The sequence below is a fragment of the Cydia splendana genome, chromosome 20, assembly GCF_910591565.1.
Source record: "Cydia splendana chromosome 20, ilCydSple1.2, whole genome shotgun sequence".
In the NCBI taxonomy this organism is placed as follows: domain Eukaryota; kingdom Metazoa; phylum Arthropoda; class Insecta; order Lepidoptera; family Tortricidae; genus Cydia; species Cydia splendana.
In genome coordinates this window covers 14,843,640-14,868,476 of record NC_085979.1, presented here as the reverse complement: position 1 = coordinate 14,868,476, position 24,837 = coordinate 14,843,640, and the positions used below count along the sequence as shown (strand labels likewise).

The 24,837-nt window shown below is 37.7% G+C and overlaps 1 protein-coding gene across 1 annotated transcript in view; it reads right to left on the bottom strand.

The window, feature by feature from the left end:
- LOC134800548 (eyes absent homolog 2) overlaps positions 1-24,837 on the bottom strand; it is a 51,365-nt gene that overhangs the window by 16,690 nt on the left and 9,838 nt on the right. The window contains exons 2-5 of the mRNA XM_063773033.1: positions 15,314-15,577; positions 9,257-9,300; positions 1,669-1,997; positions 814-928 (exon numbers count right to left, since the gene is read on the bottom strand). Of these exons, the coding sequence (XP_063629103.1) occupies positions 814-928; positions 1,669-1,997; positions 9,257-9,300; positions 15,314-15,388 (563 nt within the window). The 5' untranslated portion in view covers positions 15,389-15,577. The remainder of the gene's footprint in view (positions 1-813; positions 929-1,668; positions 1,998-9,256; positions 9,301-15,313; positions 15,578-24,837) is intronic.

The window sequence follows — 24,837 nt, the reverse complement described above, 5'->3', positions numbered from 1 at the left end:
TCCTCATTCGACAGTTTCACCACAAGGACAGTAAAAGAAAATAAGGATTTCCTTAAAGAAAAGAAGTGGACAGAATACTCCAGAATATACCTACTCGGAGCTGAACCAGCATAGTGAGGAGAAAGAACCAATGATGAGAAGTAAAGGGTAAGTCCATTTTTGCATTTTCATCAGTTTATTTTAAATCTTTAGGATAAAAAAGATAATGGGCAGTATTTTCATACAAACCTATTTTACTATGCTATGATTTATATGTATCACGTATAAATGCGCCTACGGGAAAAATAGGAAGGTGAACGTCCGATTTCATTGCCATACTCATTGATGGAAAGTTAATGTTGTGAAATATGTCAGCCGTTTTAAGGTTTCCTCAAATCCGAACGTTCAACCTCAAACTGAAGCCAACTTCGCGACGGATTACGTTTCAAGCCCTTTTTGCCCGCTTGAACATTTATATTTACTTTCCTAGTTATCAGGAAAACTGTTTTGTCTTAAATTTCGTGATCGGTGGATTTGATGTGTTAGCGTTACTTTCTATTTGTTAGGTTGTAACTCATTTTATAAGGCTATATAAAGTTACAAGAATCTGTTAAACAAGGGTTTTTTTTTAAAACATATTCAGAGACTTCGCGGTTATATGAGTAATATCTGTTTTTTTCACCAACAGCAGCGATCCCCGCGATAACCACAACATCAAACTATAGATGCACAGATACTTTCAGAGTTTTATAATTAGCAGGGACTCAGAGGAACCTGTTCCACATACAGAGCACCCAGAATTACCAAGGTAGCATGGATAGATAGGTTACTTACCTGTTATAATATTGGTAGGGCAGCGTGGACTGGTCGTACGGCAGAGCCTCGCCGTACAGCGCCACGTCCGCCTCGCACAGCCCGGGGCTGCGCACCTCGCTCTTGACGCCACCGCCTGACCAGGGACACATAAGCATTAGTACCTATACAGAATTTACTATTTAAATATTCCACTAAACTCATGGTCACTTAGTAAGTATACAGGTTGAATAGGAAAACAAAGAGAAGCAAAGCTAGTCTTGCGGGAAATGAATTAGAGATTCACTAGATATGAAATAGTAAAGATATATGTGACGTTCCACGGCAAAAGGTACCTTATGGCGGCTGGCGCTTACGCTATTATTAACACCACTCCAATATTCAGCCGGGGCAATGGTACCTTTTGCCGTGGAACGTCACATATCTTTACTATTTCATATCTAGTGAATCTCTAATTCATTTGCCGAATCGCGCCGTTTGACTTGACATTATTTCAAAATCGTGAATTATAACATAACGTGAATTATAACATAAGTTACAGTTACTAATACTAGCTGGTATAGCAGGCACATTTAGTGTGCAGTTTTATTGCAGAAAAATGAAGGCCGATGTATATTTTTAACATATGAAACACTCTGCGAGTATTTACTACAATGTACCTAATCCAAAAGACAGAACATTTAATTTAGGAGCTTAAACAACTGCGTAGCCGTAGCGGGACTGCATGTTAATTTCTTAACAAGATGATTGTTTTGTTCAAGCGCTCGTAAATTTTTAAACAACATGCTTGATTTTGCATTTGATCACGTTCGCTCTTAGAAGCGAACGCGTGGGCGAATCAATGCAGCTTTTTAAAACATAAATATTTATGCTTACCCGTGCTATCCTCATTCATCAACCAGGCCACCGCAGATGGCGAGGAGGTAGACGTACAGAGGCCACCGGTTGACGTTAGCGGCAACGCTAACCCGAGCGACGTCGCACATCCGTTCGCCAAACTACAATCCACCTCCGAGCTACCAGGCAAGCATAAGCTATCTACAGCTACGTTCAGCGCGGAGTTGGCGGCCGTCGTCGTGGTCTGGAAAATGGTGGACGCCCCGGACACTAGGAGCGCCGGCAGTGACGCGTCTTGGAGCAAAGATGGTGGCGAGTTTGAGGTTGACTCTGACCCGCAAGGGCTTTGGTTGACTTCGCCCGATAGTCTGAAAATAAAAGAGAAGCGTTGTAAGAAGAGAATTGAGAAGTGACGTCTTTTAAGATGCAAACAATCCACTTAAAAATCCCTGTCTATTTACGAAGAAGCTTCCATTTATAAACAATTTCTAAAGCGTTCGGAAGGAAAAAGGCGGGTGTAAACCGAAAAAGGGACGTAAAACGCGTCTGTAAAATGATCGCCTGACGCTAATGGCGGTGGAGATTTGATGTCTGTATTTAAACAACCAAAATAAGCCCAGATTGCACCAATTAAGCGCTCAATTCAATAAAATGTAATATTTATTCGTAATGATTAAAATAAACAGTCCAATAAACAGATGCCCCTCCGTATCGCTCGCTGTGGGTTTATCTAACAAATAGTTTACACGTGTTACGATTAATTTATTTCGTTATCAAGTCGTGTTCGCGCCCCGCAATCATCTGTCGCCGCTGACAGCCCGTTACGTCACATGAGCCCCTTTAACTAAATTAGTCACACTGCTCATCAAGTCATCACACTAAATTAAAATTTCATGCGTATGTCGCATATTATGTTAATAAAAACAATGTAAAATGTAAATTTTACCGCACCTTCATAGTTTGCATAAACAATAATCATTCCAATCAAATTTATGCTAATGGTCAGTTATGACAACGTTTTAGCGAAACACCTGTTTTAATTTCTATTTGAATATTCCATTGCAATTTATTCGAGTGATTCACCGATTTGTAATATTCATTTGGCAGAACACGTATTGTCACTTTGCAAACTGGGTCGTGATCAATAATTTTTGAATTAAATTACCTACTAATTTCTACTATAAATCAAACAATTATGAGATACCACATACAGTCTACACACACATCAAAATTAATGAGCGACGAAAAAAATACTCTTCTTTTTTATACCTAAATATGTTTGATAGTTATTTTCTGCGGGATATTGCATTAAAATAATTAAGCTTATAATATAACTTTTTGTATTTTGACTGTCGATTTTAGGTAAAAGATAACTTGATATCAACTGACACTAAGCCTTAACCCGCAACTAGCATAAGATGCAATTGAAATCGAGTCAGTTTAATCGGTGTGATCGAGTTTCCACTTTATTATATTCGATCATACGATTCATACGTTTATTTAGCTTTTAGTGGTTGCTTTATAAGTTCGGCACAGTTGATGGCGTCGATATGATTAATGAGAGTATTTCCTAAATATGTATAGGGGCACTGAACAGTGAACACCATTGGTCCTTGTAGAGAAAAAGAGCTCCTGTTTATATAAGCTCTCGCTTTATTCAAGTGTCACTTTGCTTTTTGCCGCCACTTTCAAGAGTTCAACACTATCGGATATCAAACGCATGGACGTTAATGTTGGCACTATTGTCACTATCTTTTTAATTGAAAGCTTTTTTTAATGTTTCGGCTCTTTTCACTTAAACTTTTTTTAGTAGAAATCGTAAAATGTTTACAAACGGTGTTAACATTCTAACAAAAGACTTCAAAGATTTAATAGTTTGTGCACAGTGATGTAATGTCGCATTCCATATGGTGCGATGATTTAGTTGTCACATTTTTAGTTTTATGTTTAACGGGGTTCCCTTGATCATTGTCAACGGGACTGAGATTTCAGAGTGACTATTTTTAGTAAATTTATTCTCATCGATTTTTCCCTGGACGCCTTAATGCAAAAGTGAATTTGGATAGTCCTATTGAAGAATTGTATATTGGTGGCAAGCAGCTAGTAACTGTCAAATTGCAATTGCCACTATACAGGGTGATCAATCCAAATGGGTCAGTATGGAGAAGTCAGAAACTATAAGAGATAGCGAAATCTGTTCTTAGGAACCATGGCTTCGATTTTAGATTTAATAATAATGGCATTCAATTTTTTTTTTAATCTATCATACATAACCGGGATTCGAACCTGGTCAATATTCTTGTTGTTTCTTTGTATGGCAACTTTTAAACGGTGCGTGATAGGTGGGGGGTGCTCGACCAAATATCATAGAGGGCCCCGAGACAAAACAAACTACATTAAAAAAATTCAAAATGGCCGACTTTTTTTAATTTTTTCAAGTTGGTCCGAGCGCGCTGAGATTTGAGATGCGGTGAGCCTGGGGGCCCAAGATTACCATGTCAAAAAAATTTGGGGAAATCCAAAATGGTGGCGGACACGGGCAAAGTCAAATTTCCAAGTAGGTTAAGCGAGCCCGAAGGGCGAGTTTCAGGCCGGGAGGCCGAAGACCGACCCCGGCGGAGGGCCGAAGGCCCGGAGCCGCCACCCCGACTCCCAAAACGCGACTCCCAATAGGAAAAGTGTTGGGTCGTGTTTAAGCTCCAACTTCCCCCTTTCGTGTGACGCTTCGGGCCTTCGGCCCTACGCGGAGCTCGGCCTTCGTTTACTCGGCCTCGGCCTCGCGTTTTGGGAGTCGGGGTGGAGGCTCCGGGCCTTCGGCCCTCCGCCGGGGTCGGCCTTCGGCCTCCCGGCCTGAAGCTCGCCCTTCGGGCTCGGAAATTTGACTTGTCCCATGTCCGCCGCCATTTTGGATTTTTCAAAATTTTTTTTTGACATGGTAATCTTGGGCCCCCAGGCTCGCCGCATGCCAAATCTCAGCGCGCTCGAATAAACTTGAAAAAATTAAAAAAAAGTCGGCCATTTTGAATTTTTTTAATGTAGTTTGTTTTGTCTCGGGGCCCTCTATGATATTTGGTCGAGCACCCCCCACCTATCACGCACCGTTTAAAAGTTGCCATACAAACAAACAACAAGAATATTGACCAGATTCGAATCCCGGTTATGTATGATAGATGTAAAAAAAAAATTTTATGCCATTATTATTAAATCTAAAATCGAAGCCATGGTTCCTAAGAACAGATTTCGCTATCTCTCATAGTTTCCGACTTCTCCATACTGACCCATTTGGATTGATCACCCTGTATAGCGTTGCGTATGTTCGAATTACAAAATTTATATGCACGCGTTTGCCCGTTGTCGCATCGCGCTGTTGCGAGGCTGCATCAGTTACCTACGACAATAGGGACAGCAACAACTAATAATACTTATTAGTTTTTACTGTTCATTAGTATAGGTACTAATTAATGAGACACCTACAACTAAATGCAAATAAAGGATGTTCTAAGATACCGGGGTTGCAGTCGTATATCTACACTAGAATAGAACAACATTGATTCTTCTGAAGTAGATCCTTAACAAACAATTTCAATCTATCATATTTTAATAAACAGTCGATCATAGCAGGCAAACAGAGGCTCGTAAGCACGTGTTTGTTCATTGTGCTCCAGTGTTGAGCGGCGAGCGTCGGAACAATGACTGCTTTGAGCACACCCCGGCCGCTTACAGACGCTTGGAGCTTGGGTTCCGTGATTGACAGCGCAATTAGAGCACTACGTTTGTGTCTGATGTTTTAGAAAAACTGTCTGATTCAGCTATGCTACGCTGTGACGTGAAAGTGAGTGGAAGCAAATCATAATGTCCAAAATCTTGACTACGAATATCGTCTTCGGAAAAACGATTACTATCGTAAGGATCCTCAATCACTGGTATTCGGAGTGGTCGCTCTGCTTTATACAAATACCAATGTAGTTAATTGGTTATGAACAGACATATGCGATTGAACTAAATCGACAAAGGCTTAAAAGTTGCATTAAAGTTATGTCAAAGCGCTGCACCAATATTAAAATATGGTGTCGTATGATAATATAGTGCCTTTTTAGGCACAAAGAACCGCAAACTTCTAGTTATTACACGTAAAAATCAGAATTCTGTACTCTGCCTTTATATCATCCTATAATTGTACCTATTTATCTTTTGTTAGATATATGTATTTCATCATTAAAAAAAAAAATACTTAGATTAAATGATTCTGTACAAATAAAACAGATTACATCATCAACATTTTCATGAAACATCAACAGCATCGCTCGTGAATATCTCCTGAAAAACTTAAGTATCAAAAAAAGTTTTCGAGTACGAAAGTGTTAGCTAACCTAACCCACATTCCGCGGTAGCAATTTTTTCAAGGGCATGGAACCCTAAATACCGCTGTTTTTACAAGCCATTTGGCCCCCACGTGTCAAGGGCTCGCCTCAGATTATATTAATTACAGTTTTTGCTCGCTCCCGAATTGGCCGGCGGCCCGCAGCGGCATGGGGACATGTGGAAGGGTTGAAAAAAATTTAAAGGTGGTCTGCGGAACCAGAAGTCGCTTTGGTCAATAAAGCTCTGGTAAACGAGCTTAATTAGTTAGCCAAGAATATAGCAGTAGTCACCAATTGCGAAAAGGGTTCGGGTTATACACACTTTATAATATATATGCTTAACTCGTTAGCTTCTTTCTTATAGACATTGCAAAGTTAAGGTACCTAAAGCAAATTTTATCACTGCACTCTCACAGGCGTGACAGCTAGGCGAGATACCTACATTTTTCAGTACGTGTGAAATAAGAAAACCAGGATTTATATGTACCAGAGTAAGTTAGTTAATTGTATTGTCCACTAAAGTAACTTTTTTCTAAAATGGTGTTCATGAATTTGTTGTTTATAATTTGTTCTGTAACAGTCCACATAATTACGTGAAATTGTTTATTACTTAGAAGACCAAGCATATGAGGCTTATGTTTGTTTGTATTGCCCCGAGGGTCAGGAATTTCCGGATGCGAGGACAGGTGATATAATATTGGTGTGCAAGGATGCATTTAACATAGGATATTTTCTCCAGATTCTTCTGGGTGTGCTTGAAGGATTGTCGATTCGAATTCTAATCAGAATAACCGGTGTCAACAATTTTAATGAGTGTTCGATAACATACTCTCCTCAACTTAAATCCTTAACTGAATCTTATACTATACATAGTCGTATTGGCCATTCCATTATTTTAGAAATAGGTAATGAATGTAATGATAATGAATGAAATAGGAATAAGTTTTTGGCAAAAATTTGATTTTTGGTACAAGCTTTTATCGCTGACTGTACTTTTCTTACGACAGACAACTAATACTCATCGAGACAATTCTAAAAACCCCTAACACAATTAGGTTGCGTTGTTTCATCACAGAGTTCCTATGGCCACCTCCTGTCTCCATCATCAGATCAGTTCGACAGTACCATATTATTGTATTGTCATCAGAACTACATACAGCTGCCAAGTTTCATGACGCTACGATCCTTGGAAGATGGTTAAATTAGTTACCTTAGATTCCATTACAGTTAGTTACATACAGGTCGAGAGTTCCTATGGCCACCTCCTGTGTCCATCATCAGATCAGTTCGACGGTACCATATTATTGTACTGTCATCAGAACTACATACAGCTGCCAATTTTCATGACGCTATGATCCTTGGAAGATGGTTAAATTAGTCACCTTAGATTCCATTACATAGTTAGGTCGACCTAATAAAAGCTTGTTAATAAACGGTAACAAGAATATTTTCATAAGCATATTCAAATAAAAGATGTTCCAATTCGTTTTCATAGTTTTAAAGAATCTCCAGTTTTTGGAAGTCTCTTAAAAAAGGCACAAGAATTCGTAAACAAATTCACAAAAATATCTTATAGCATATATATCCAACATTTTTACCATAATTACAACGACACCTTTTTGACAAAAACCTTGATCTATGGCGGTCGTAAGTGACACATTCCTGACTCTTATTAGTTAGGTTAATCGTGTTTTTGAAACTGAAAAGGTATAAATAGTTGTTTTGAAATAAATCAAATATTTTGACGGTTCCATCCCGACGCGTTTTGGCAGGAACACAGTGTCGGGTGGCACTTATGGTTACACGTTTTGAGCGATTTATTTTTAGTACTTAAAAAAAGCTTTAGTAGTTAAAAAACCGCTGAGAGTGTTAATAATTGGTTGTAATTAATGAAAACATTCGTTGACGTTGTATTTTTGCTGTAAGTTAGTTTAACGGGAGTTCGATGCTACTCTGTCTTTATGTTTTTATAATGTGACTAAAATTCTAGTTTTGGATACTTACATGTTTTAACCAATTATTTACAGGGCCACAAAAACTCCTTGAACCCGTTTTTTGAAAACCTGACAAAGCGTGGCAATATCATCGTTAATGTCAAATTTCCATGAAAATATAAAGTTTATAATGACCCCCCTCACTTTGTACTGTTTAACTCGGTGCACAGTTTTCTTAGACGGACTCTATAAATTAAATTTCGTAAGTTTCGTAACATAAGATACTTCGTAACCAGAGTTGTAAGTGAATCCCTTAGCTTCTTATGGTGCCATCTTTCCCAACCTACTGTTGCAATATATTTTGAATGTAATTTACTATAGTCAACAACCTCTTGACTACACTTCAAGTCCATTTTGAAAAGTGGCAAATGGCAAAAAACTAACGCATCCTCATTGTAAATTGTAACACGAGCGCCATTGTGCTGTTTCCTTTGATCCTGGTGATAACATCCCTTGGCCCTCGTATTAAGAGCATATCTGTCACGCTTCACATAAATGCAGTAACTACATTTGAAAAATCATTCAACATGCTTCCTTGATCTCATAGGATTAAGGTGAAAAATAGCTTGAACTTTTAATTGTAAGTTATTTCAGATACGTTTCGCGTGGCATTTCACGGCAGTTGTGTATTAACAATATAGGGATTACACCGGGATTAGGCCTTTTGTCCTGTGTACGTTGAAGGACTATTTTGGTAAACTTTCGATTGGAACTCGGAAAGGTGGAAACGGCGTTAAATATTTATTTTGGAGAACAGCTTGAAGAGATTAGATTGGGACACTTTTAAAATACCTTTATTTTAATTGAGTTAATCTATTTCATCGTGAATGATATATTATACAGGGTGGAACATTTCTATAGACTGAGCTGAAAGGATAGTGTTATCTAAGTGATCTACAATCGATTTATTATAATCGTAAAGCTGCATTAAAAAGAAAAACAAAATCATTAAAATGAAATAGTTTTATATCAGTGACCACCCTATAAAGTTATTTACATTTTAAATTGACACATTATGTAATGTCATTAATAGGATTTTTTTTTGCTAGGGTTGAAATATACAGATTTTTGCACTAGGTAATGTTTAACAAACTGTATCTCACAAACGGTAAGAAATATTAATGTGATAATTAAGTGAAAAATAAAGTACGTAACCTAAACAATTCCCCGTTTGCATAAAAGTCCCTCGTTCTGTTCCATCCGTTATATACCTCAACATAAGAAGTTAAATGGTAACATTTGAAAAAGCCATTTCATAAAATAGACACTTACCTATCAGATACATCGGTGTTGTTGTCGGACCTAGGTCGCTTTGCCTGCAACAAATAAGTGTTTTGTTTTAAAATTTGATGTTTTTAACTTTAAAAAAAAATTGTTACTGGTTGGTAGTCCAGTCCTTTCGGTTCCTGTGTAGGTTATTACGAGAGCGTCAAATAGTAATGACAATTTACAGTGATTTAACATATACTTCTACTCCATTGATAAAAATCTCAACTTGTATCATTCGTGTGACATGTGACTGTACTCTGTATAGATAGGTCGTTTCATGAAAGTTTATTATAAGTTTATTATCTATGAAAATGTTGACAGTTCAGTACAAATCTCGCGCCAGCTTTTATGAATTTACGTATACATAGTATTAATTAATGACCAGTCACTAGCTTCATCAGAATCATACTCTTCAGAAAGTCATTATCAAGCGAACTGCCCGTACAGTCAGCAGCAGAACTTGCTAAGCGGGCGAGCTGTTCAAAATTACCTTGACGCGCTCTTATTCTCTTAAAGTACCCATACATAGGACATACATAGGTATACACATGTACATAAAAGCGACTGACACCGTGCATTGCTTGTTGTCTTGTAGACTACAAGATATTCTTATCATTCAAATCGTAGTGAAAGTAAAATCAGTATTGAAACAAGTAAATAGTATATCAAATCCACCAGGGCGACATGAACACGTGAGAGCAATTTGTCGGCTAATATCCGTTATCCATTACGTCGTGGGCGATATGTAAGCTATTGTCAGAGAACTAGCAGAAACAGTTCGATGCGATTATTTGCTTGCTATTGCGCGTCGTAGGCGGATCATTTGATCATATATTGTTTGAATTTGAAGCCAATAAGCCTGTCTCTGTAAATACCTCAATAAAGAAAGAAATAATAACACATCGAGACTTAATTTAAATATTATTGCGGTGAATATTTCTACAAAAAAAGAAACTGAAAGCAATTAAAAAAAAAACTTCGGGTGGTTATCCGATTTTCTGATTGCAAAATGATTAAACATAATATCATACGTATATTAAATTCGTGTGATAATTTCTTAATTTATTTGATGTATTTTCCTAGTATCTGTCAAATCTATGGAAATTCAATTGTTATAAAAAGATTCCAGGGAATTAAACAAATACGCGTCATAAAGTCCGGTTTACACGTTGCACGCGCCTGGTGACTATTTTTATGACTCCCGATTTCCATGGATCCCGATCTAGACCAATATTTGGACAATTTCATCAAATTCCTTAAAAATCATGGCAAAAAAAACCTACTGCCGAATTGTATTTAGTTCTTTCGAATCGGTTAACAAAGGGAAGTCGAAACTAAAACAAAAGATTAAATAAACACTACAGTAAGCACATTAATTACGAGTGAACCGAACAAGCACACTAATCTATATTTTATCAGGCATTGACTCATAATCACCGGCGAGCGTGTGCAGCGAGCGACATTTTTTACCCAAACATCTTGCGGCCTTCTAGGAACCACATTGTGGTCGCCTTGTATTGTCACCACTATTTACATACTGCTCATGTCTAGATTAATATCTGAGTTTCTGATTTGTCTTTGCGCTTAATGTTTTAACCGGTAAGATATGTATGTATTATAGTTATAATGTGATTTATTATCGGATATTTTTCATTATTTTTCTTAACCTGGTGAAATTCATATTTAACCTTCTTTAATGTGCCTTCTCCATTATTTTCCTTATAATCAGAATCTTAACTTGTACATATTTTAACCGGAGCAAAGTTTGGAACACCATTATTAATCACGGATTAATCTGATTCATTCCAATTCTTGACGACTTAATTCGAAGCGTATAAAATGTTTTGGTAATAGGCAGGAATGTTACGCTAATGAGTCGAAAAGAAGTCGTTTGTCTTCGCCTTTTGATACGCTGTAAATTATATTATTTATAGATTAAGTATATTTATACTACTTATTAATATCAAAATGTTGTTGGTAATAACACCACTCGCACCAAACGCGCACATTTTGCTTGGGTTTTTGGTAACCACAAGATTTTAGAGTTATTGTCATTTCTATTGCATCTATTTATTTATATTTATCTTTATTATTTTTCTTTTTTCTTTATTCCACCCTGACATAGGACATTTGCTGTAATTTAACTTATAAAACACTACGAATATCATAGATCTACTCAATAAAATATTTCCCTAACGACACAGATGGAGAGGTAGGTGTAATATTTAGATAACGGTTAACAATCCCGAGTTCGGTAACGGAGATCGAGATAACATTCAAGTTATAAATAATAAAAGTCCTAAATGTCGGTGCGATCGAGATAGGCGTAACAACATTAATAAAATCGAGCCGGATTTATTTACGCGCGGCGCCACCGTGTCTCCATTAAAACTAACTAATAATCTAGTTGGGAGACAGTTTTTGGTACTGTAAAATTAGATTTCTGGACGTTAGTACCTTGATTTAATTAGATTTAGATTTAGATTATTTATTGGTAAAACAGATACAATGTTATTACACGTCATACATTTAGGCAGGTACATAATTTAATAATTTACATATTGGATTAGGTACATAGGTATCATATTAATTAACTAACATTCGGAACATTCTCATAGTATAAATTCATTGACATTATAACATGCAAGTTCACTGAGCAAGCTCTTTAATTTTTTAGTGAAAATTGACTCACTAGTGGAGTTTTTAATATCGGTTGGAACACGGTTATACAACTTAGGCCCAAAGACGCCGAGAGATGCACGAGCCTTGGCCAGCCGCCTTCGCGGGGGCGCGAGGAGATTTTTCGCGCGATACCTTTCGCTTCTGAAACCGTACGTCAAGTATTTATGCTGGTTAGCTCTTACGTACTTGCAAGCCATTAAGATGTATACACTGGGCAGAGTTAAGATTTTATAATGTTTGAACAGGTCCCTTGCGGGGTAATCAGCTGGCTTGCGCGCGATAATGCGCAACGCTCGTTTCTGAAGCTTGAAGGGTCTGTCACGGTCAGCAGATGTGGCCCACAGATCCGCTCCTTGTATCAAGATGGAGTGGAAATATCCAAAATAAGCTTTCTTGAGGTTATCAATGGATAGTGTGGGAGCTAGTCTAGATAGTGCATAACACGCTGAGGCTAGTCTGTTACATACATGGTCAATGTGGGATGTCCACGTGAGTCCGGAGTCTATCATGAAGCCTAGGTACTTAGTCACTAGGACTTGAGGCACTGGAATATTATCGATGGCAATGTTTAATAGAGCGTCCTCTTTATGTTTTAGTTTGAAGTGCATTATGTTTGTTTTCTCTACGTTTAATGACATTCCGTGTTAAAATTTCAGATTTGGCGAGCAGTTTTTTTTCTGTAAGCTCAGTTATCGGCAAATGCTCTTTTAGTTTCTTTTTCGGCTTTCAATGTTTCCCTCAAAAGTAATATTTAGATAATTGAAATTCTCATGCTCATTTTTTTTCTTTCTTGACTCTACTTTTCCAGTTTCCCAACCCATGGCCTAGCAGCGATAGACTGATTATGTCTTGAAAAATCCCCTCAAATTCGAGGTCAAATCTTTTTCAGGTTAGCCAATGTTTTTCCTACCCGAGCGACAAAAAGTCGTGAAATCGTGCTTCCCCCTAGTTAGCTAGCACCACGGAGTACCAGGGCCGCATACGTCCCAAGATGTCACTGTGAGAAAGGGCGTAAATCACCGGCGAGTTCCCATCGAGGTGTGAGGCCGATCCCGCGATAGCCGCTAATTTATTCGTTTTACGCGCGACAACGCGCCTGCGCTTCGGTTACACAGGTTGTTCCTTACATTTGTCACTATAATTGTTCTTGTGTTCTTTTTGGTTAATGTCGTGTTTTGTCCCGATGTTAATATTATAAATCTGGGTGGATGGGGTCATTAAATTTAGAATGGTATTTCTGTACAAGACCTTTTGCATTCTTTACGGAAATGAGGGATTAATTTTTAAATTTTTGGGATATTTATGACTAAACGAACGCCGTTAATTATCTCTCATATGTTTGGCGTAGTTTTTCAAAAAATACATTTCACTCTTATATTGCGTCTAATTGCCATTTCACTAATGCAGAAATTACTATAAATTGACGTAGGTATGTACATGACTATATATATTTTTAAAATTTTTAGCAGCATAAAGGAAAAGAAACGTCTACAGCCTGTATCCTAATCAAACAGCTCGACAAAACGCTCCATTATTTATACGTAATTCGTTTATTGTTTTATCTGAGTTTATATTTACGACGGGACTCCTCGTGCCCGCTCCTGCGCCTCGAAATAAATTTACAAATTTACCGCCCGCCATATTTATTTATTGTCACTCGGTTATCGTTGATAATTTGAGAGATATTGCCTCGATATTAATTCGATGCGTACGTTTTTTGAGTCATCGCGTGAAATGTCAATTTTAATAGTGATTTATTTTAGTGGCGCTCGCGATTTGTTTTAGGTTGCCTTCATTTGTTTTGGGAGTTCGTGTTCTTTTGTTTTCCTTTTTAGCTTCATGTTGTTTTTTATACAGTTCTCATGAAATTTTTTATGCTTTTAAAATTTGGTCTTCTAAATTGTCTACTCCTGTTTCCCATTGCCTGTAGCAACCATTTGCGTCGATGGATGTGATATAACTAATATAATACATCGACATATAGAAAACATTTTCCAGAATTAGGATCAAACTTATATAACACAAATATCTATCCTTTTCTAGTGGATGCCAACATCCATCGTCTTTCTTATTGTTAAAGTAACAAATAAATGAGATCTTTAATCTGTACGCTTTAAAGTTTATTTTTGACTGTACTGTTTTGTTCACTAGTGTTGTTTTGGAAAGTAATGGGCCAACATACTTATATTTATGGAGTATCAAGAGAGACATCTCCCTTGTCTTATAAATCGCACAGCGTCGGACTCTCGGACTATCAACTTGATCGAATTTGTTTTTATTGCTGTAAATTGTGGGTGGTTCTGTGTTTTCGTTTAATTCTACTTTATTAAACATTAAAAGGTTTTACAAATCAGTTGTGATGTTCTTTATTGACTTTAGTTAAGGCTTCTGATAATACTGACACAGCTTAAAATATGCTGCCTCTGTCAGAAAATGCTAACGTCGCCAAAGTTTATCAAATACACGCCTACGGCCACCCATGTGGATACGGTGCTCTATAAAGCATAGCTTATTATAGTTCTGTGATTGTTGATAGAATTACAATGAGTATATTGTTTACATTCTATGTAACGTTAACAAGTAAAAATGCCTCATGCAGAACCTCACATGGCCATATTTGCCTATCTCTTAAAATTGAAATCAAAAGTGACATAGCGATGAGCAAAAATAATAGCCAAGTTGGACACATACAAAGCCAATAACGCATTCCTATGTCAGATAACCATTGTGATTCAGTCTTCATGGCTGAAAGACAACTCCCCGCGCTTATAATCGCCCGGTGTCAAGTGCTAACGATACTCTGTCCCGTAGGTAACTAGCGACACCACAGTCTTATAACGACTTTTTAATAGTCCCTAAAGAATAACGTATGAATGGTAACATGAGAACTGACGCCGGTCCACTGGGAAAACATAAACACTATGGAGCTGGTCCGAGTACAGACAATAAAATTCGGTGTTAGTTACGGACACCCGAACAGCTAGAGATAAGGCTTTAATCATCGGATCGCGTGGCGTTTAATAGGATCATTCGCATTCTTCATCGATGTAAACACACATTTTTACAAGCTCAATGGGCCATGCAAGCGAAATAGGTGCAATAACGTAGCTGCCAAAGGTGCCATGCTTTAAAGTGCAAAGGGTGCTAACTATGTGCTTTTTACTGTGCAAATATATTTCACATTTTCCGAAAGCGCCGATTCGTATTCGTAGTCCGCAATCGACGCGTTCGAAAAGTTTTACTTTTATTAACGGCCAGTATTGAAGCAGAAGCTCTGTTTTTGTCAAACTGTGTAAATTAGATGACAAATCCAGAACTACTCGTTAGAGGCTCGTTCTTTAGGATGTGCGTTTGAGATTAGGACCCGTGGATGCTGACCTTAGGCTCCGTATGCTCCAAACTGCAGCGCGGGGACCCGCCGCCGAGGTAGCTACACGGCATCAGCGTCACCATGCTGTGCAGCGAACGTACATTTCGGACACTCACTTCACTCGGCTAACGTCACTTTGACAGTTTTTTGAGCGGGAATTTGCATTTTGAGCGGCCATTTTGCGCTTATTTTACTTCTAATTGGCACCATGAGCCTGGGTCGAGTCTTATTGGTATCTTGTACAAATTTGTGTCACAATCCATAGCTTAGACCTAGGAAGCAAAGAAAGTTAGGCCGTTAAAAATATCCATGATATTCCAATACATAACACTCTTGAAAAACAATTGGCATTGTGGCAACATTCAGTTGTAACCCAAATTATTGTTATCTAATCGCATCAGATTATAAATGACTGCATAAAGTCGTCACAAACGATTTTCACACTCCACCGGTGGCTAGTTATTGATGCCTGTTAGTCATCGCTTCTAACGAAAAAAAAAAAAAACAAATTAAAAACAAAGCAAAAAATTACACGCACGTCTGAGACCACCCACATGGATCCGTCAATTTCAAAGTGGAACCGAGCGTGTTCATCTAGTTGTCAAATCGATGGCGACGTAATTGTGAACGCACCTTTTTATCGAAGCGGTTTGCTACTTCGAGAACGCATTTGGTTCTGTGATTTTTAAATGTTAATTATTTAATTTTTTTATGAATTTGTACCAACTGGATTGAACGCGTTGAAAAATAAATTTCTTGTTAATATTTTTAAACCAAAGGAACCAAAGCTTGGTCTAGTAAGAAATACAAATTGGGTATACTGTAGGGACAAATATATCTGCCAGATCTGTCTGCCAGACAGATTTTGCGGACGCATCTGTACGTATACCTATCCTAATTTATTTTAGATGTAAAATGGATGTTTTAGAGGTAACCTATCCTATAGGTAAGTTAGATGATGGGTGTTATTGAAAATTTAAAAACTGCTTTCCAAATAACTTAACATTTAATTAAACTGAAATTTGATAAAAGTTATCGTTACCACAAGGCTTTACCGTCTGTTTGTGTGGTCACATTATACCTACAGCTTCTGTTTTTAGAATACTTTTTTTTGTTGCATGGAAGCCGAGCTGTCCAATTGAATTAAATCCACTAGCTGATTGAAAGAAGAGTAAAAATTGTAAATAGTTAGGAAGTATTAAAGCATGTTTGTTTGTGTGTGCCGGCAGGGGGCGGAACGGTAGCGTTGCTCGCCGCTGGACGCCACGGGACCAGGGGATCATAACTTATAATAGGTGAAGGATGCGTATGAAGGAGCATCCAAATTGTCTGACCAGTCTGATCACGATACAGGATGGAACATCAGCGGTTGCCGAATAATAAAACAAATACACAATATTACACCTCAAAGAAACACTGAGGCTATTTAGGGTTAAGTGAAGGCACTTAAACTGGCATTGCCTATATTACTTACACAGTTTTGTATAGCTTCTATATGTATCGCTCTAGAATCCCTAGTCGTGAATGTTATATAACTCTACCTATCTGTATGTCTGTCTGTTATCTCTACGCGCGCTAAAATCGCTGAAGCAATTGATATTAAAATTTGGTATCGAGGTCGTTTGAGTCCCGGAGAAGGAAATAGGATAGCTTTAATCACGGAAATAATCTTCTTTGCTGGCATAAGCTAAGGTTTACAAATAAAAAAAAAGGATTTCTTCAAATTAAATCTAATAAAATGAATGAGTTAGTCAAATACGAGGAGTAATCGCGTGCGAATTTATACATTAGTAATAGACTATTTAAAATTATGACACTCTATTTTTTCAAAAACAAGAAAAACTGGTAACACAGTTGTGTTACTTGTGTTCTATGGGCCTGCCCTGCGGGGGGCACTACCACTACTACCAGCAACGCGGGACATACTTTACCAACTTAAATGTGCTGTCGCATAAATGCTTTTTCGATCTTACATCTAGGAAATAAAGACGAAAATTGTTGTCAATTAACTTAAACACATGTAAGATTAGCTTTGTAATTAAAGATAGGTACTTGTAAAGTGAAATAATATGACCGCCCATAGAATTTTATGTGGTGGACAATAAAATATCACTTTTACCTGGTCTTTATACTGGTATTGACTCACAGAATTAGAAAAGGAGATTAATCTAGTAACTATGGATACCTAAGCCTTTATATATTGGTAGTGGTAAGTAATTATTATTTATAATGGTACATTTTATTAAATCTTATTAACGTGCTTTTAATGCGACTCTTCAAACAAAACAAACTCTGTTGAATTTTTTTTTCATCTAAACTAAATTAACTTTAATTTATAGAAATAGTTAATCGAGAAGGTAATAATACCTAACATACAATTAAAAAATAATAAACCTCCAGATTAAAATTCGTACGCCCTTACCGGTAGGCTCTAGGGTGACCTGTCTGGCCTAGTGGGTGACCCTGCCTGTGAAGCCGGTGGGCATTTATCTGTGTGATGAACAGAAATATTTGCTCCTGATCCTGAGTCGTGGGTGATTTCTATGTAAGCTCATTCATACAATTATCATCATTTTCCTAGCCTTATCCCGGCTTTTTACCACGGCTCATGGGAGTCTGGGGTAGCTTTGGCACCTTCATACACTCACAATAAATATAAAAAATCAATTCATATAACCATGTAACACGCTAGGCGCGCATACTTCGACTCGCCCCATTTGAATATTCATCGACGAAATAAAACGATTGCTGGCATTCGGATGTCACCGAAGCTTTGTGAATCGATTATCTGCTCGTGTTTACGATCGAATTAAATCGAATTGCTTGTATTTTGCCTCGTTTAGATTGATTTAGAAAGACTAGCTGTCGTTGAGGCACGTATTTAATTAGCGTACAGTTAAGGTTGTGTGTGTGTGTGTGTGTATTTTTGTTCAATTTATGGCGTGAGAGGTCGTTTTAAAATTGGATTAAGGAAACGTTGAAAGTATAACTAATTGGCAACTTACTTCATACTCTCAGCCCCGATTCATACGTAGTACCTATGTGTATACTACAGGTAGCAAAAGTGTAAACGTTTGTAGGCCCAAAATATTTGACATTTGGCTTTTGTCAAACAGCCTGTAGCGTAGCCATTTTGTTACTTATGTGCACAAAGTAAGAATTTCAATGAGAATAAATTTCGTGCAATTGTATTTTCCATATCAATTGTGTATCAAGGTAAAAACAAAAAACCGCGCAAGTGCGAGTCGGACTCGCGCACGAAGGGTTCCGTACCATAATTAAAAAAAAACGGCAAAAAAAACGGCCACCCATCCAAGTACTGACCCCGCCCGACGTTGCTTAACTTCGGTCAAAAATCACGTTTGTTGTATGGGAGCCCCACTTCTGTTTTTGGTATTTGTTGTTATAGCGGCAACAGAAATACATCATCTGTGAAAATTTCAACTATCTAGGTCGTGTCGAGGTCGTCTAACTATCTATCACGGTTCGTGAGATACAGCGGTGACAGACAGATGGACGGACGGACGGACAGCGGAGTCTTAGTAATAGGGTCCCGTTTTACCCTTTGGGTACGGAACCCTAAAAATATATGCAGTTTCCGTGACGGTATTACGTTATTCATTAGGAATATAGTACCAGGGACCCATGAATTGGCAGTACATTCGCATATTTAAATGATATTGCTTGAAACAAAGTGCGTTATGGGGTATTGCCCGCTAATACAGTGGAGTCGGTATTCGGAAGGATAACTTTCCAAGCCTCCTGTATTTTTCCCTTTGTTTCAAATGTGAACCTAATTTTCATCGTGCAAGGTTCATTTCCTATTGTAACGAGAGTGTTACAGGAGTTTTCGAAAATATTAATCCAGTCGCATAAAGAAGCGGGAGATGTGGTTAGGTGTCGGTTCGGCAGAGTCGGTATGCCCTTTCTCATAATCTTAGATTCATATTTTATGAGTAGGTGGTTTGTTTGTATTTAAGTAACGAATACCTGAGTACTTGTATTTGTTTTGAAGGTTGGTAAAGCTGTAAGACGGGAGTTTTTAGAGTCGTCTTAATAATAACAATAACAGCGAAAAAACACGTGTTTTTTTTTTCTATAAAATTAAAATCACTGTAGCACACAAGCAGTTTGCAAGAATGCAATAAATTATGCACAGAAATACTCAATATATGTTAAGATGTTTGCATCAAAATAGTTATTTACGATACAAGTGCGATAAATTAAAACACAACCGAAGGGAGCGTTACTAAATCGACACGAGTTGCGAATTACCTATTCGCACGTGTATCGTACAACGTTTTACAGTACATATGGCCCTTTAAACTTTTGACATACGCACGAAAAAGTGCTATATTACGCACTAGTGCGGGAAAATAGGACCATATGTACTGTAAATGATATTTTTGACTCTACCGTATTCTTCGATACTTCGATGTGAAACTGGAGTCCATATTATTATTGCACTAGCGACCCGCCGCGGCCTCGCACGGGTTACACTAAACCTTAACAAATTATACCCTAAACCTTCCTCAAGAATCACTCTATTGATAGGTGAAAACCGCATGAAAATCCGTTCAGTAGTTTTTGAGTTTATCGCGATCATACATACACAATACACACAAACAGACCGACGCGGCGGGCCACTTTGTTTTATAAGGTGTAGGTAGTGATAGTGATACCGTATATATTGAAGGTAATATTTCTTCTTTGTTGATGTATGCAAAATCTATAAGTAGATATATAATATAACAGTTTCTTATGTATAGAAGATTTCTGAAGCATGTAACTTAATCATGTCACTAACTAGATACCTACTGTAATCGTTTAGCATAACTTAACGTAATGATGCCCGTAGGAAGCCACTAATTAGGTAGTATACATGATAGCTAATTAGTAATTGAAAAGTGGGTCACACTGCGACATTTTACTGAGGACCTACATTACATAATGGTGTGTACTATTTATTTAGGTATACCTATAGTTTATTTGTGGGTTGGTACTATTTATTTACGGTACAATACATGCCTAATTGCGTTTTACGAGGAAATCTACATAAAGACCGTATTGTTAAGTATAGGGACAGATTAAACCTGATCTAACTGTTGGCATGTGTATTATTTTGTATTACTATGTTCTAAGAGTTTGATCTGAGGGTATTTTTAAGCTATATCTGATTTAAGAAGGTTTGACATTTTTTTTCTTTTAGGGACTTTATGATGCTTTTAATACCGTATAGCAAATACAGTCCGGACAAGCCTATCGAGCTGAATTTGAGACTATTTCACCGACTCTTTGGTACGATTTAAAGTAACAACAGGTTAATAGGCTGCCAGAACATGTTATCTAAGTGTCCTCTTCATGGCTGTTCAATTGAGCAGCTGCGGAATAAATGTGGTGAATTTTTATTTTTACACAAAAACGATTTTTCACCCCACGTTTTGGAATCCCAGGTCCCAGGACGAAATGTGTTCCTTATTAAAGCACCAATTAAACACATGTGTAATTTTGAAATAAAAATATAATACCAAAAAAACGGCTATGTAAAGTTGTCCCTAGAATTAACGATACAGTCTTTATTTGTTTAAAAAGCGCGATTTTTTTTAATACATAATATTTAATTACACAAACTAGCCTACCGCGATATAATTTCATTGTTTTTACCTTTAATTCCGACGTTTCGTTTCGTGTTCGGTTCCGTTGTTGTCGACGTTTTTTTTAATAACTAGGTAAGTTTTCTTAACATTTAAGTGACTCAAAATTTTGAATAAATCATTGCTTTTAAATTTAAAGGCATACGATTTATGTATAGAGTCTGTGCGCAAAGAGAAGAGCCGTGGAATGTATGGGGCCCAATACATTCCACGACTCTTCTCTTTGCGCACAGACTTTACCTAGTTTGAAGTGTTTACTGGTAACAAATATACTGCTACTTACGCTTACTACGCTTCTCAATCATGACATATTTGATAAAAAATAAACCACTGAAATAGTTTAAGATTTTAAGTTAAATGAAACATTTATCTATTAGTTACACAATACAATTTAAAATATAGGAGTCAGTTTCAATTAAAAAGAGAGCCATATTTTTATTTAGAGTTCGGAAAGACAAGAGTCGTGGAATGTACCTATTGGGCCCCATACATTCCACGACTCTTCTCTTTCCGCACAAACTCTAATTTATTAAGAACCTCTTCTCTTTGGATGTCATGTTAAAGAGACAGTCCACATAATACACCCTACGTCACACCAACCATTTATGTTACACACCTAAATACAATTTGAAAGCGCGAACGAGCAGCTGGTAAATTCGAATTAGGAACGTGTACATCCGCGATGTCCTATCTCCCTTGCGCGCCCCGCCCAGGCGCGGCCACGCCTCTTCCGTTCGCCAAACTCAAATTGAAATTCGAACAATAGATCATCTAGGATCGCGCCATAATGGCCTTTATTGTTACAATACAGCTTTGGGGAACTTGCTCTTCGAGAATGTGTATTTATTCAAGAATTGGATAAGTGTGAATCGTAACAGGCCGCCGAGGGTTCTAGAGTCGGACCACAGAATAATTAATAGTACTACCGTACAGAAAGGAAACTTCCTACAAAAACGAAGTTTGACAGCGGTTCAGGGTCGAATCATGCTGTCCCTTTCTAATATATGGCACTATCCCTTTCGGCTATTTAGGGTTGTCAAAAATCAAGTGATTATCTTATCTGTGGTCGTGCACGCAAAAGGAAGTCAAGTGGTGCCAACCCTAATAATTGCTCGGAGCAATCCTGAGCCGAGCGGAGCCGAGTTTGACCGAAGTCAGGAGTTTCGCACCCCTGGTCGGACTTAGATTACTCTTCCTGACAATTTCAACGACAAAGTGTGGAAATATCTAATTTCTATGAACATATGACAATTGTAATGAACTTACTTTGATCTGTTCAAAAATATTAAGAAAAAAATAAAAAATAAAATGTTTACCTACTCACAGGCCTATAACTGTGTGCCTACGTAACGTAGACGGGCAAAAATACTATAATTTGCAAGTCCCTTAATTAATTTCTATACGGAACCCAAGAAATATTTATTTGTAGTAGGTGTCTACTACATCCTTTTGAGCAATATGACCTGCTCAGCAAAACGGCATGGCGCTACAATTGTTTGTTTTAGTAGTCAGTCCAAAACAAGTATAATCATAACAATCATATTTTAACGGCAGCAAAGAAATACCGGAGACTATGCATAATTAATATTATTAATGCGACCGTCTGTCTGTTACATCTTCATGCTTAAACCCTTGAATTAATTTAGGTTAAAATTTAGTATGGAGATTGGATCCCCGGGACGGACATAGGATAGTTTTTACCAACTAAAAATTAACCCTAAGTGAGTGAAAAGACTATTGGAATTTACTAACTATGGAAGGAATATTTAATACTACCCTGCGTGGGATGACGATGATTGATAAAAACAATCCTGTGTTGTTGGGCCTTAACCTCCTGAGTCCCTGGGGATTAAATCCAAATGGAATTTTGAATTACAATGGAGTATAAGAAGGTTCCAAATTCAAAACTGCAATAGGGGGACTGCAAAGGGGACTCAGGAATCCTATCTTCATATAAAATTTCATCTAAATTACCTCAGCGTTTCAAGCGTGATGAAGAGGTAACAGGCGAAGAGACAGAGCTACTTTTGCAATTATAATTGATTGAAGGCGAAGGTCTCTGGTTCAGCTTGGGCAAATATATTATTTCGTATGTCCGGCTGTTTTTCTCTATAGGTCAGATTTTTCAACCGATTCTCGTGAAATCTGGTAAGCAGGTTCCATATTTAAATACAATTTTTTGGATTTTGTTCTAATGGGGATTCGCAAGGTCTACTCAAAGAGCCACTAGTATTATTAGTAGTGATGGAAATAAGCCGCGGGTAGATTATACATAGTACCTCCAGTAAAGTAATAACTATCTATCCGATATGGTTATCGACAACACGACAAAGTTGTACAAGGTTTAACGCACGAATAATGATGTTGTCTCAGGATCGGGCCAGGCTGTAAACTGTGCTATGAATATATCGCTTTGCGTGTTGCAAGAATCAAAAGTTGCAACGGTCAATGAATTGAGGGTTCTTTAAGGGGCCCACTGATTAACAGTCCGCCGGACGGTATCGGCCTGTCAGTTAATCGCAAAAGGCGAATAACTGACAGGCTGATATCGTCCGGCGAACTGGTAATCTGTGGGCTCCTTAAAGAAAACCTACTCGCCTATTAGTCCAGGAAAGTCCCTTGGACTCATCATTTATTTCGAATGTTGAGTCCAAGGGTTAAACTGTTATTCTTCAATACTTAAGGCGCAACATCTTGTTAATGTTATAGAGACGTTCCTGAAAGAACAATAACTAGAGTCTGTGCGGAAAGTGAAGAGTCGTGGAATGTATGAGGCCCAATACAATCCACGACTCTTCACTCAATCAATCGACAGACTCTATCTGTTCTTTTAATACGACCGGTCTGGCCTAGTGGGTAGTGACCCTTCCTATGAAGCCGATGGTCCCAGGTTCGAATCCTGGTAAGGGCATTTATTTGTATGATGATACAGATATTTGTTCCTGAGTCATGGCTGTTTTCTATGTATTTAAGTATTTATATACATATTATATATATCGTTGTCTGAGTACCCACAACACAAGCCTTCTTGAGCTTACCGTGGGCTTCAATTTGTGTAAAACATGTCCTTATAATATTTATTATTTATAATACATTGTGGGGTAAGTAAGATTCGCCGCGTGGACCTTCATTTATAATTACAGGTATATCTTTGTACATATACAGGCAGTAAACATGCAACAAAACATTTTCGATCAAACACCTTGATAACCAACCGATTTATTTTATAGCCAATGCTTATATACGTAATCCTAAACCGCCAAACGAAGATTAATAAATTAGATTCCTAAATATGGTCAAAATCAATAACCTAACGCACAGTGCTTGCCAGATTGAGAATTTGGTAGTACAGAGTCACTAGTAGTCTACTACTAGTGACTAGTAGTCTACTACTAGTGACTAGTAGTCTACTACTAGTGACTTTATGAGCTGTTGACCTCAAGAAACCCCATGACTCCGATATTTAGAATATTTTTCGAAAATTTTATTCACAATAATATCTTTATGATTATCGGACCTGCCCACAAAATTTCACGAGAATCGGTTGAGAAATGCCACCTGTAGAGGAGAACAGACAGACATATATGGTTGACGAAATCTAAAGTAAGCCGATCTCTCGAACAAGATCCCTCACTTTATATTTCGTCAACTTTACCTACGAAACAATTTTTGCCCAAGCTTCAACGGAGACTTTAAAGGACGCTTTATACTCGCTTGCTCAACAAGATAAAATAATAATATTAAGCCAACGGAACCCTAGAATTGTGCTAATCACGCTAGGGCTTATAAGCGAGCTGTAAGGCCTCGCCAGCATGTTTACACTGCCGTATCAGGAGAGCTACCTAACGCCATGCACTCCTGGTGGTCGTGATATTGAA